The 14857-nt window shown below is 37.9% G+C and overlaps 2 protein-coding genes across 4 annotated transcripts in view; one reads left to right on the plus strand and one right to left on the minus strand.

Moving 5' to 3' along the window:
- Positions 1-14857, minus strand: part of oxr1a (oxidation resistance 1a) — a 274368-nt gene that overhangs the window by 258103 nt on the left and 1408 nt on the right. The gene's annotated exons all lie outside the window — the stretch shown is intronic.
- On the plus strand, positions 6819-9696 carry LOC120562262. 3 transcript variants are annotated; one of them, XM_039805887.1, is made up of 6 exons: positions 6819-6929; positions 7889-7935; positions 8203-8355; positions 8516-8683; positions 8913-9008; positions 9330-9696. In XM_039805887.1, exons 3-6 carry the CDS (start codon positions 8251-8253, stop codon positions 9573-9575), a joined length of 615 nt encoding a protein of 204 aa, XP_039661821.1. In that variant the 5' UTR covers positions 6819-6929; positions 7889-7935; positions 8203-8250; the 3' UTR covers positions 9576-9696. The 3 variants fall into 3 exon arrangements, with proteins under 3 accessions (XP_039661821.1, XP_039661820.1, XP_039661822.1); XM_039805886.1 differs by having other exon boundaries at positions 8218-8355; XM_039805888.1 differs by having other exon boundaries at positions 8221-8355.

Below are 14857 nucleotides of genomic sequence, written 5' to 3' on the forward strand. Positions count from 1 at the left end.
AAAAGCTAAAAAATAATGTGACTAAATATAAAGAAACATAACTTCAACACATTGGAGGATTTTAGAAGCAAGTTAATGAATCAGACTTCTTCAGTTCACTTCCTCATATTCCACCATCTAACAGAGCACCAGGAGGCTCGTTCTGGCCTGAATCATAACAGCTATAGCTTTTATAGACAGCAGGCTTTGGGTAATATTATCTATGCTTCTGGGAATGCCACTGCAATGAGGTTAAAATATGGAAGACTATAAATGATTCTTAAATGACCATTTCCATTAAACAGCATATGAGTTCACGCTGGTTGAGTTCATTTATTATGTTTTATTAAACTGTTTGAACCCTGTCCCATAATGAATTTGAATTTAAATTCAAGATAATGAAGTTAAAAAAAAACAAAAAAACATGCTTGTAAAATGAGCTCACTGTAACACTAATGGCTTGGGAATAATTGCCATAAGGTTCTTTATAATACTATGGGACATGACGGAGACATCGGCTCGAGTACAAAAGTACAATCGCTCTGTTGGGAGATTTGAATAAAGCTGGTAAGACTATCCTCTTGAACAAAACGATTTTCAGAGATTTCTTTGAATATTAACAGTCAGAAATAACAAAATAATAAATGAGTGGAAATACAGAAAACACAGTCCAAAATCCTGCGTAACAATTTTGCATGTTCTTGTACCAAAAGAAAATTCATCAAAAACCGTTATACAATTTGTGCAGAAAAGGCAGTTGAACAAAGGAACATTGCTAAATGTGGATGAAATTAGGTGAGAGAACTTCGTAAGAGTTAAGTGAAAGCAAAGGAAAAGTTAGACACTTTGGGAAATACTCTTGTTTCCGTTCTTGCCCAGAGTTAGATGAGAAGGTCAGTATCCCTCTCATGTGTCTGTACACAAAATATGAAGCTACAACCAGATGACTGTTAGCTTAGCCTAGCATAAAGACTGAAAATGTGGAGAACAGGTAGCCTGGCTCCGACAAAAAGGCAAAAGTCTGCCTAGTGTCACCTTTAAAGCCGACTAAATCAACACAGGGTGGCTCATTGTCGGATAAGCACAAAAAGCTTAATGTAAAAACAATGTATGGTTTTACGGTGAGATACGTGCTGTAACTGCTTCCACTGTACCTAGGTAGATTTTTTTTTTTGCTGCTGGCTCTAGCTTCCGATTTAGCGTACAGACGCAAGAGTGGTCTGGTCTAAACCTTAACATCCAACTCTTGGCATAAAAGAAAATCTGGCAAAATGTCAAACTATTCTTTAATTGATTCCTCATTAGGTGAACTGTGGCTCTGCAAAGATATGTAAAGGTCTGAATTTTAGTCATAAAAATCTTACAAGTCATTCTTAGAAAATGTGAAATAGGTGTAACAAAATCTTGAATCAAGACTGACTACTACTAGCTTTTTCAGAGCTTTCAAGCGAATGAAACTGGCTCAGGTTTGACCACATGATGCAAGTGTGGAACACTGGTTACGTGATAGAATGGTGTTACACTGGGATAACAACATACGACAACTACCTGACTACCTGAGGCCGTTTTGACAGTCTGATCAGTTGTGACACCCTGACCATCACTATAAATCAGCCCAACAATGGTGTCCCCCACCTTCAATAAAAGTTAGATTTAACACTATAAGCCACAGTATAGAAAACAGTAGAATCCTAGAAAGTTCCCTCTCTGAACAGCTTCCTCAATCAACTTCAACTTCCAAGCCCACATGTGAAGAGCCATCTTCTGCGCATAACTTAAAAATATGTCGCACTGTAGCTCTATTAGGAGGCACATGGAATGAAAAGGGTCAAAAAAAAATGAACCACTTAGAGAGATATTGACATGAGGGCCTAGCAACAAAGCCATTTCTCATACCAGGGAACAGATTCTCTTCTCTTGCTTCCTTGTACAATATAACATTATTCCAGTAGAGAACTACAAAGTCCCATGAGATTACATTATGCCAAGAAAACTACTGAAGATCTCTTCTTCACAGTGCGCTGTTTTTACTCAAAATAACCCTCTGCTTTCCTGGGTTGATCTATTTCTGTCAGTGAGTGTTCCTGAGGATTCAATGTGCATCAAGGATGCACATGATGATGACAATGGTGGGGGGAAAAAAAGAAAAGAAAAACCTCAGCTTTCCAGCAGAGTAGCTCATGGCAAGGTATGTACAGGAGCTAGAACACTGTCAGTTTGAGTTAAAGACATGTACACAGGCGGGTTGGGGGCCGCTCTCTGCTGAGTCACTTCACTGTGTGATATTGGGCTGACAGAGACAAATGCCCGTGGAGTTATCAGTCAAAAACAACCCCATCCCCTTGCTTTGATTCAATTAGCTTTCAAGCAGTGTCCCAAAGTAGCACCAAAGGCAATGTTCGCTCAACTTAAGTGATGGGTCCAAATCAGATTTCAGTTTGCAGACAGCATCGCCTTCTTCCTATCAAGTTATGTGGCGCGGGTTTCGTGATGTATGTCATCTGGCTGTCACATTATCACTCCATTGGCAAAGGGGGGAAATGCACTCAGAACACGCCCTTAATTTACCCCAACGGCTATTGCGAATGATAAGTTCGGTCATTAAAGTAAAATTTGCAGATTTATCAGAAGGCGGCCTGGGCAGGGGTGAAAAACAGCAGAGCAGAGGACATGAGTGCAGATTCATCACTCGCCAACCAATTCGAGGGGAAACCGATTTCATCACTTTATGAAACACCAACATCCAAAGAGTGCGTCCATCTTTTATCCTATCAGTGATTTGGGTTACATGGCCGGCCCTCTGATGCATCATGGGCCAAGTAGACTGGGAGGAGGCAGAAGAGGAGAGTAGATTGTTGCTATGCTTCAAGAAAAGGATGGTAGGAGGAGACACGGGGGGTGGGTCACTAGGTTGGGTCCCTATGGCTTAGCATGGTAAATCCTCTGTAATCCTCCAGCCAGTCCCATTGCGCTGTTTACTGTACTGTATATAGGTAATGCTATTATGGGCCCACACCAAGCCTGCTCCGCTACTATGTAAGCTACATCCTACAACTGCTACAGCCGTCCTCCACTACTGTTCACCTGCTTCTTTTTCTTTTTCTTTAAAAAGGAGGACTGCTGAGGATGTTTATCCTCCGTAAATCTCTTCTGAGATTATCATCATTAGACGGTGAGATGACAGGGAGGGAGTCAGACAAAAGAGATGAAAATCACAAAGAGATGGTAAGAAAACAAATCATTCCTCAGTGTACTGTATTTATACAAACCAAAGGGAGGGCTGGAGGGGGCTGCTTTATAGCCTGCAGTCTGGCTGCGTGATCCGTTTTCTTTTGATACAAAGTTAAATCATTATGGAGAACTGCAGCTTCCAGATCAACACTCCTACATGTAAACATAAGTCTTTTTTTAAGCAAAGCACACTGCCCATAAGTGGCATAAAAGCATTGTCCTGTCTGGGAATCTCTGGCACATCTTTGTAAACAATGTCTCCCGGTGTGGAGCCATACGGTAAAGCAAAATAATGGAAGAATGTATTTCTTGGAATCACATTACAACAGAAGGCAACCAATCACTGTGTCACTGCCCTTGTCATTATCTAATTACTTTCTTGTGGATTCAAGACCATCCCCTTCACTCTCTCGGTTTGTCTGTCTCCCTCTATCTATTGTTCCGCAACACCACGTCTCTCTCATTCCATAAATTAAACATCACCAAAATGTGCAGTCTCTGAAAAACTAATAATTGCCAAAGCTAATATAAAACTGAATACATTCCTTAATCTAGCAGTTTAATTGCTGTCACCAAGGCTGAATTGTAATGCAAATGCAGCTGCTTGCCAAGACCGGAGTGCATTCATTTCACTACATTCAAAATGTATAGTCTTAAAGAGATGGGATTACTTCAGCTAGCGCTGCAGTGATTACTCAAATGATCCCTCCACAGACAATTTAAACAAAAACTATTTCGATAACCAATTAAATGATTTAAGTGAATTTTTCAAGCAACATTTCTCTGGTTGCAACATTTCCAAATGTGTCAAAAATATTCATACACTTGAATATCAAGTTCAAGTTCAACTCTGGGAAATTTTAATTGATTGATGATGACTGATTTGATGTTTTGTAGACCAAACAATTGATAAATTCCTTGAAATAACTAATAGCAGGTCTATTTGAAATGCATAGACTGTCTCTTTAAAAAAATGTGAGATCATGACTTTGCGTAAACACACACACCACTTTCTTAAGCCAAGTGGCGTGTTATCTGTACGCATTTGGAGCTATCTGCGTGTAGGTTTACGCCGAAGAACGGGACATTGCATTTGGAGCTATCCGCGTGTACAGCGGACGGGTTGGGTTTAGGAAACGAAGAACGGGGTTGGGTTTAGTAATAGAAGAACGGGACAGTTGGGTTTAGGTAATGTAACACGCGGGACACGATCCAGGGTCTCCTGGGTGAAAGTCCTGCGTTTTACCCATCCTCCCTATGCGGATTTTCGACCTTTCATACTACTCGCTACGGCGTAAATTTACAAGCAATCACAAGGTAATGTAAGTCAATGGAGGCCAAACGGCGTTGATAAACACGCTACAAAGAGATTATGCGTCTTGATAACACGTCAAAATGGCATACGAATTGGCGGGTCATACATACGCCACTTCATGAGATCATTCTGCTTTAAAATGATGTAAGGAATTAACAATATTCCATAAATGTTGTGGTCCCTCATTTCAACATATTTAATGAACCAAGTCAAGTTTTTATACGGTTTACTTTTTTTGGCCTGTGAAATAGCACTGAGCAACTACAAGGGTCTTATGGAGCCTGAACAAAGTGCTTAACAGAGTCAAAACTTTGGCCCATGATCAGAGGGAAGGTAATTTCGGTTGCAGACAAACCCTCTTTTCTAGAGATTTATTATTTAAGATTAACATTCTTATGTGGCACTACACGGCATTATTCAGCCTCAAATGGTTATTCATTATTTTTCATCACAACAGCTTCTATGAGTTTCGGTAGGGTTTAAACACGGATTAGAAGCAGCCAGTTACAAAGGCAGATTGAGGGCTCCGTCTCCACCAGTGATGGCGGCTCTTTCTGGTCTGGTTGATTGAAGAGCTCTTAAAGAACCATTGGAGAAACACATGTATTACAAATACATACGGTACCAATTCCTTAGGCTACGTTCACACTTGGGGCCTTTTTTGACAAGAAAAAGTTGACTAGGGCGCTTTTGTAGTGAAGAAAAAAAACAAAAATGGCAGCATTTTTATTCCAAAAAGCAGCCAAGAGCATCTTTTGTTGCTATAACAACAGCTACTCCTACAGTATCTTAGCTATAGAGCTATGTGGAGCGATGCTAACGTTGGATAAAACAAAGCGGTGGAACAAGCAAGAGCGAGAGATGCTGCTGCTAACGTACATAAAACAAAGAGAGTTCCCTGTACAGGAGGCACCAGGTCATACCGTATAAGCGTGTCACTCGCTGTGCTCTGATTCCATTTTTTCTTTTTGCTATGAAAATGACAGATCTGGCTATTCCGCTTGTCATTGGTCGGCTGTCAAAAAGGCACTTGACGTAGGGCTTTTTTTTTTTTTTTCTCAGAAAAGTTGAACTTTTTTCAACTTCAAAAAGACGCTCCAAGCTGCAAAAAAGAAGTCAGCAGTGGCGTTTATAAAAAGTGCTCAGGATTTTTTTGGAAACACAATTTACTCCATAGGATTATAATGTTAAAACAGACGCTGGTAGCTTAAAAAAAAAGACGCCAAGTGTGAACATAGCCTTACTGGCTACATGGCACTAATATAGAACAGATGAGAACCACTAAAAAGACTCAGAGTGAATATTACTCCATGCATGATCAGTCATTTTCACATAAAACTACAAAAGCAGCTCATAGACACTACAGAATCGCCATGGAGCTTCTTATATCTGCACCACTCAGGATTATATGGAACCAGTAATTTACCTACATGTAATGGAAGGTCAAATTGCATCAGCTCAATGTAAAAGCAGTTAGTACTGTCATAGGAAACACCTCAGTACAAAAACAGCAACAGTTAAACACTTAAAACTAATTTTACACAAAGCGTGTTTTCAGAAGAATTAGGCATCAAGAACTGATTCCTACTTGGAATCTTTTTTTTTATTAGAATCTTTTGGAAAATTTGGTTTTGAATCCGATCATCGGTTCTGTAATTTAACACGTGCAAGTTGGGGTTTACCTGGGAGCCACCGTACACTGTAAACCCGAACGTTCAAAGTAATTAAATAGATTAAGTAGTGTATACTCAAAGTTTTAGAACAAGTTCTACTAACTTAATTTTGTCAAGTTGGTGTAACATGTTCTTCCTTTTTGAGTATTGTTAACTAATATTTTTTGATTAAATGGAACTATTTTGTGTATAAGTAAGCATAACTTAAAAACATAACTTAAGTACAATGTAATATAATTGAGTAATAACATACTAAGAATGATAAAGTCCTGTTATTTCTATTGTTTAAAATAGGGATGATTTAAAAATAAACTGAATTTATATAGCACATGTTAAAATACAATAAAATCTCAAAGTGCTTTACCAAATAAGTAAAATCGATCATAATAAATAAATTGCAATAGCAAATGGTCTGAAATGCATTAGACATTAGTGGAGGACAAAATGTATTTATTTTATTTATTTTTTGCTTCATCAGTTTAATGTAGCCTATATATTCTTTTTATTTTTATTTAAGCAGCTGCAGGGATAATTTTGTATGGCGAGTTAATCTCTGATTCAACCTGCGAAGCAGAAGGTGGCGCTAATTTGCACACTACACTGATTCCTTACCGCTCTTTGGAAAAACACAGATGAAGAAAAGTTTGAACAACGCAGCAAGGCGGGAAGCAGCAGACAGTAGGGTTGCAGAAACTACCTACGCAGCAGCAATCAGGCTCACTGGACTTACTGTAAGTTTTGAATGTTAATATTCATTCGCTTTTACTTCTTTTATACATTTTTTATGTGTTTGTCTCAGAGAGCGTAGACCTTCTCCAAGCCCCCGCCCTTCACTGGCTTATCACGGGAGTCTTGTAGGGATTGGCAACTTGTCAGATATAGGTTAGCTGCTAAAGAGCTAGCTAGCCACTTAGCGCGACCACTAACGTTACCAGAGACTATTTAGAAGGACTTTGACGTTACGCACTCCAGCAGCACAACTAGCGACCTAGCTACCACTAACCGACTCCCTGAAGAATTTGACGACGGATGAATCTAGTAATCACACGCTCATTCCCCGCTTAAAGGTGGTGTTAGAAAATTAGTTGTTAGTAGAAGCACTAACAGACACCTGGTATGTTAGTAGAAGCACTAACAGACTCTTCATATGCGATAGTTAGTTTTTTGTTGATGGAAACTTTCAATAGTGCACAAAAGAGCATAAACGCCTCAAACTGAGTTCCTACACTGCAAGTCCGCGCTCTCTGTGTAGCTTCAAGGGACGCTAGTTTTAAATTCTGTGTGAGCAGACTGTCTGAGACACGGAGATTGCTGTTAACAGAACGAGTCAACTGCCCGTGCCCGCCTACTTGTGTTGCCTCGGTTTTAAAACAAACGACCCTGCTGGAGGCAAGCTGCTTTTCATGACAAAGATGAATAAAGTAAAAACCCTTAATAGTAAAGCTTTGGTTTGTAGAAATGGTATTATTGTTGATTAACCATGCACTAAGGTTCAAGTGTGGCTGCTTTTCTTTACAGTAATGTTAATTTTGCTTGATGGCTTTAGTAACTTGACACTTATGGGGATTAAATGAAAAGATCATTAACAGGGAACATTTATAAATGGAAGTATTTATAATTTGACACTCTTTGAATGCTTTTAATTGTTCAGTTTCAGATCAGTTTATGCCTTTGCATCTTGCTGTTTCAGTTTCAAGAAGTTAAGGAAGATAACTGGAGATGTGATAACGATACCAGGTAATCCAATGAATGTGAATTCTTCTATCACCCCCCACCTCCCCGCCCTCTAAATACCAATAACTTGAATTGTTTTTTTTTTCTCAGACAAGGTTTTAGTGTGGTAACCCCAAATCATACGCACTCCCACATACACACATCATTGTTTTTTCTACTTGCCTGTTTGATCAAAATAAAGTGTTTTGCTGTATTTAAGTCAACAATTAATGAATGTGTTCTGTTCACGAATACTACTAATCATATTTTACTTAACTTTGTATTTGCTTGCAAAAATTGTTGAAGAAGACTGAGAAGAAACTGCCCCTCATTAGAAAGATGATGGAGACCACATTTCCCCTACGCCGACAGACCATAGTGATGTCCTGCCCACCAGTGAACGACCTCATGGACCTCTGGCCTGCTCTCAAAATAGAGTCTGAGGTAATATGGATCAGCTCTCTCTTTTAAAGTGAAAATTGTGATTCTTACTCATTTGGCTGATATTTTTGCTTTATTAATGTGTGCAAGATTCTTCAAATTGAACTGTTTTTTTTAATAAGTGTTGTTGCTGTATTCTCCTCTGGCTGTTATTTCTATGTAGTTGTATGCAGAGTTCCAGCCAATTACAAATCAGAACCTGCCCAACACGTGCTATGCTGAGCTTGACCGCTATCTTCCTCGACTGATAACCTTATTCAGACGGAAGGCATCAAAAACTGGGAAGACAGCAGATGCTCTGGCTGAAATTTTAAAAATCCACGATGAACAGGTAAATAGATTTTTACACATTTCATAGGTTGAACCAGTAGAACATTGAACAGGTTCAATGATTGAAATGAGCTTTTTGACTTTTGCAATTAGTCCACTTTGTTTGCCATTTGTCTGATTGCATTAAATATGTTAACAGGTTATTTGTGGACATATGTTCTGTTTGGACTGTTTAAAATCAGCTTTATGTAAACTCTTCAGTATATGCAATTCTGTTTTTATCTGAATAGGAAATCCATGACATCCACACCAAGCGCACTACTGTTCTCCACATCCTTCCTGTGTATCTGCGCGAGGACGTCTCTGGATGTTTAAGAACCTGCACAGTGAGTCTCCTTAAGTCACTAACAGATTCTGCTGTGTATTATCTAACCCGTAAATACTAACATTTTATTCAATGTTCAGTAAAACATTTTCTTGTAAATGTCCTTGGTTTCAGTCAGCACTTAGATTCTCTGGTATTTTGGCTGATTCATGTGTGCAGAACATGGATCTTATGTTTTTCAACTCTTACAATGAGACCCAGGTCTCTTTTGTAAAAGTGGTATTGGATTTCAATGGGACTTGGTTAAGGAAAGACAAATTATGTCATCTGTTCTGTTCCATGTGTTAGTTTGTGATTAGTATCTCTTTTTTCATTCATTCAGGATGAGTCTGATGAGCCAGAGCTTGATGGTGTTGCAGTGGGCCTCATTACTTTCATCGGTGACCATGACGCAAGTCCAGTTCACTACCACCCTGTGAGAATCACTGTCGTCATTGAAAGTGATGCCGTGGTCAGCCTTCCCAGACTTGCCGATGCCTTCCTGGTAATCTGTGGAGTGATCTATGCACTGCACCTCAGCTATCCCAAAGCACTGACCAACACTTTTGAATTCACTCAAAAGATTTAACTTGGTCTAGAAAGTGGTAAACTATCCCCGAGGTTGCAGACCCTCAAGAATGAATTAATGATGTAGAAACTCATCTGAAAAAAAGGGCTGCAGGGTAAAGCATTATAAAAGGCTAGTTCAAAGTTATCTCCTTTTGTCTAAATAATGCCTCAAAAGTTACTGCACTACTGCAGGTGTTCAGCCAATAGGCCCAAACTACACAATATGCCTTTGTTCTCATTAATATAATGCAAAAGTAATGCTAATGTTTTGTATGTTTTAATGTTTTTCTTAACCATTGTGGGCGAAGATGACTCACATTTCACTGTGCATTTGATATGGTTTGTAAAACATTTACATTTTAGAGTTTTTAAGTGAAAATGTTCTTAAACTCTATAGAATTTTTGAAATTTCATCCAAATTGCTGCCCTGTCGCCTTACTGAGGAATTAGCAAGGAAGCCAAAAGCAGTTTTTTTTCTTTTATAGCTGTAACGAACGATAATTTAATTTTGGTATTATTGTTTTTGATTACTCCGATTATTTTCCTGACTATCTGATTAGTTGTCTGGTCAATATCAGAAATGTGTGATAAATATTTATTTCCTAGGGCCTTAAAGAAACATGCCTACCGTATTTTTCGACACTATAAGTCGCCCCGAAGTATAAGCGCATCAGTCAAAAAATGCGTCATGAAGAGGAAAAAAAATATATGTCACACCGGACTATATGTCGCATTTATTTAGAAATGTATTTCACAAAATCCAAAACTACACAATAGCACCCAGAACAACAGGCTGAATACGGTAGGTGTCCGGTATGTTAACGTAACACATTAACAGTTATTAAACTATACAATAGCACACAGAACAACTACGCAGTGACGAGCGTAGCCAACTGCACCGTTGACAAGCCTCTCCCAGCAGCACGTTGTTCAAGCACCCATGTGTGACTCGTTCCTCCAGCTCTGGCCATCTTGCTTTCAGCCCGATAGCCGCGATTAGCTTTCTTTGTTTTCTTCATTGCATAAGAGTCACCTTTTCGCCAGTCCCTCACAAGTTTCTCCCTTGTTTCAAACTTTCTTTCTGCTGCTCGATTACCGTTTTCGGCTGCATATTTTACTACCTGCAGTTTATCTCTTTTCTCTTTCTCAGTTGTCTTTAGCAGCAGCGTTCTAGTTGTCACAAGCCTAGAGCGCCCTCTTGCGGCTGTAGACGGTAATGTGTTCAGTACACTGTAAAAACGAAAATGTTGTGAAAACTCAAAATTTCAAGGCAACTTACTGCACTAGATTTTTGAGTTTTGAGGCCAACTCAAACTCCTACGTTTTGAAAATAGTTCAGCCAACTAATAATGTTTTGTTCAAATAATTAACTTTCATATGCTGTGCCAACTAATAATGTTTTGTTTAAATAATTAACTTTCATATGCTGTGCCAACTAATAATGTTTTGTTTAAATAATTTATCTTTCATAGATATAAAAACTTAAAATCTTAAGTTTCACATACTAAATAATTCAAAAAACAGTCATGTCAACTAATTATCTTTTGTTCAGATAATTAACTTTTGTGTGTAAAAACTAAGTTTCGACTTCTAAAAAAGCCCCCGTGCAAAATAGGGGCCCATGTAAAGCTGCTGATCTTGCATCACTTGACATAAAAGGGCCACTAGTGAAGTGACGCGCTGCAGAATACTGGCTGAAGAAAGCCTATTACTGCTCAAAGTCTAACACTGCAAAACTCCAGCTCTTCTTATCAAACGTAACAGTCACTTACCTCATGGTTACAAATGTAAACCAGCACAACAATGACAATTACCAGGCAACAAAACATTACATTCTAAGCAGACACGTTTAATAAACGGAATTCATAAAGTTACATTTGTATTTCGAACAAACTGCAAACTTTTCAGCAAAGTTTGACACAACCATTTACTGCCTTGCATCATGGGAATTGACCAGCCAATAAACCACCTGACTGCAGTACGCAAATCAGAGTTCAAGGCATAGAGCAGGCCGAAAAGGTAGGCAACTGAAAACCCCTGCAGAACTGCCCAGGAAACCCTGTTTTAGCGTGGAGCATGAAAAGAGTAATTGACCTGGCCTCAATTTGAGTCTAACTACAATTTCAAAGTGGCGCCACCATACATTTTGAAGTGAGACCAACTTATCACAATAAACTTAATACAGTGAGTTGAAGTAACTACTTTAACAAAGTTTATAATGCAATTATGTGTTTTTTGTTCTGTTTAATTGAAAATCAAAGTAAGATGAGCAATTTCAAGTTCTCGTTTTTACAGTGTATGAATTAACATTTAAAAACATGTTAAATTATATATATTTTGATATACAAGTCGCACAAGTCACAGGACCAGCCAAAGTAGGAAAAAAAAGTGCGACTTATAGTCCGGAAAATACGGTACTTATTGGGATTTATTCACAGTATCCCCCAGAGTTAGATAAGTCCATACATACGCTTCTCATCTCTGTGCGTGTCGTATCTCTGTCTGACGCACCCATGCCTAGCTTAGCACAGATCCTGGAGGTATCTGGCTCCATCTATGCTCCTAATAAGTGACAAAATAACGCCAACATTTTCCTATTTACATGTTGTGATTTGTACAACATGTGCTAAGCTAGGCTAGCAGTGGGTGCGCCAGACAGAGTTACAACACACACTGAGATGAGAAGGGTATTTATGGACTTCTCTAACTCTGGAGGATACGGTGAATAAGACAAAGTCCCATTAAGTCGGCGTGTTCGTTTAAGTGACCAGGAACACATTTGGAAGGATAGGATCAGAGAATTTTGAGTTTTTCTTCTTAAAAATCTCTCAAATTTATTTATTTATTTAATATACAATTAAAGTATATAAGTATATTTTAAAATTATTTTTTATTTTAATTTATAAATGTTTTTCTATTTCATTTTAACATGTAACTGTTCAAAAGCAGACGTTCACGACTTTTAGATATATTAAGTTAGTTAAACTTAATGTAAGTGAGGCAATCGGTTGCCTAAAAATTTTAAGTTTTGAATCACATGTTTTTAAGTAAACAAACTCAACATATTTGACTAATGTGTACTTAAAACAATGACAAAACAAACTAATAAACATTGAGTTTTATTAACATAAAAATTGTGTGGTTGTGTACTTATTTTTTAAAGTTCTGTGAACTTATTCCTGTGGTTTGAAAACTCAAAACTGTAAGTCATAATAACTGAAAATAATTGAGTTCCCTTAACAGAAAACTAAGTCATATTAACTGCAAATATTTGAGTTGAGGTAAATGAGCACTTTTAATTTAACTGTTATCAAAAGGTACAAGTAGCAATTCAACCAACCTTTTAAGTTCGGAAAATTTTGACTTTTAAGTTAATCAACTTAAAAAAAGTGAGGCAACTGATTGCCTCACTTTTTTTGAGTTCTGGTAACTTATTCGGGTTTACAGTGTACTTCCAGGCGCTTGTCATGTTGCAGCCATGGAGCACAGTAAGTTAAGTTAAACTCAAGATGATGCCCAACCCACTTTTCAGGGAACATTCTGCCTGGCAAAAAGGCACACGTGATGTTGGTAATTCAGTCTGTATTCAAAAAGATTCTCAGCTCTACCTGTAAGCCAGCCGTGTGTGTGTATGTGCGTGTGTGCATTAATGAGGTTGCAGAGATAGATGCAGCTGTTAAAACACCACATGACTTCTAGGCCACCTCGATAAACATTGGAGCCTCATCGCTTACAGCTTCGGCTTATCAGCACAAAAACAAAGCATCAAAAGCACAGTTTGATATACTTGAAATATATTTTATTAGAACTAATTAAATTTGTTTCTTTTTAAAATACCATGTATTTAAATCATATCTACTAAGTGAATATGGTTCTGGTTCATCAACATGAATCTCAATGTAGTAATCAATTGGTAACAGCAAGCTCTCACTCACAATAGCAGGGTGAAGGATTAATCAAAACCAGCAGGACCATGCATAATTTGATCACAAGAGTCATTTTTCAAGGGGGTGTGTGTGTGTGTGTGTGTGTGTGTGTGTGTGTGTGTGTGTGTGTGTGTGTGTGTGTGTGTGTGTGTGTGTGTGTGTGTGTGTGTGTGTGTGTGTGTCAACGGCAGCTTTTGTAACAGGTGACGGTTTTCTTCAACACGACAGGTTCTCAACAAGTGGATTTGTATATCATAAGATTTGCCCAAAAATCCACTCGATGCCTACAGTATGGTATGGGAAATTGCTCAGCATGTCAAATTAAATTTTTTGAATATAATAGAGCTGAAACCCTTAGTCGTTTAATTGATTGGTTGATTGATAGAAAATTAAATCAGCAACAATGATAAATTGTTTGAGTAGTTTTTCAAGCAAAGTGCTATATTATCTAGTTCCAGCTTCTCAATGGTAAATATGTGCTTCTTTACTTTATATAATAGTATACTAAATATCTTTGGGTTTTGGACTATTAGTTGGACAAAACAGGCCATCTAAACCTTAGGCTGCAGAAAACTGACATTTATTCACCTTTTTCCAATATTTATTTTTACAGACCAAACAATTGATTGAGATAACAATAAACAGTCGCAGCTTTAATTGAAGTAGCTCCTTTTTGAGAACATTTTAGCATGGATTCAAAATTAACAGAACCCTTGGTTGTAATCATGAAGAAAGTCTGTTTTCTAACTAATGTGGACTGTGTAAAATGACCCGAGCCACGTTGATCACAAAACTAATGGGACACATTTTCATCAGCATGTAACACTTCATTCCTCCATCTCATTTAGCTTCGAATGGTCCCTGAACATCTCACCGACCTAAAACAAACTACATAGTAGGGCTGGGTATCGTTAAAAAATATTCTCTACCGGTACCAATACCGAGACTTCGATACCGGTTTCTAAACAATACTTTTTCCAATACCAATTTTATAAAACAAAAAGAAATTATGACATTACACATAATGGCACATAGCTTTTTATTTATTTTTCAGCTCCTACTACGTGAGAGCCCAGTCTCTGTGTTTAACGCAGAGTTTTTCCTGCGTGTCTCTACTATGGCTGGGCGATATGGAGAAAATCCGATATCACGATATTCTTGACCAAAAACATTGATACCGATATTGTGACGATATTGTACAAGTGGTGCTATCAAAAAATATGTTTTTCAATGAGATTTTAGATAAATAACAGTGTCAAGTGAAATTATAGAAGAAAAAAAATATATACATTTTTTTCCCAGCTATATACTGTACTCATGTACAGGCATGTACAATAATAGTGTGATGTTAAAACAAATCTGTAATTTTTCAAAT

The sequence above is a fragment of the Perca fluviatilis genome, chromosome 7, assembly GCF_010015445.1.
Source record: "Perca fluviatilis chromosome 7, GENO_Pfluv_1.0, whole genome shotgun sequence".
NCBI classification, from domain to species: domain Eukaryota; kingdom Metazoa; phylum Chordata; class Actinopteri; order Perciformes; family Percidae; genus Perca; species Perca fluviatilis.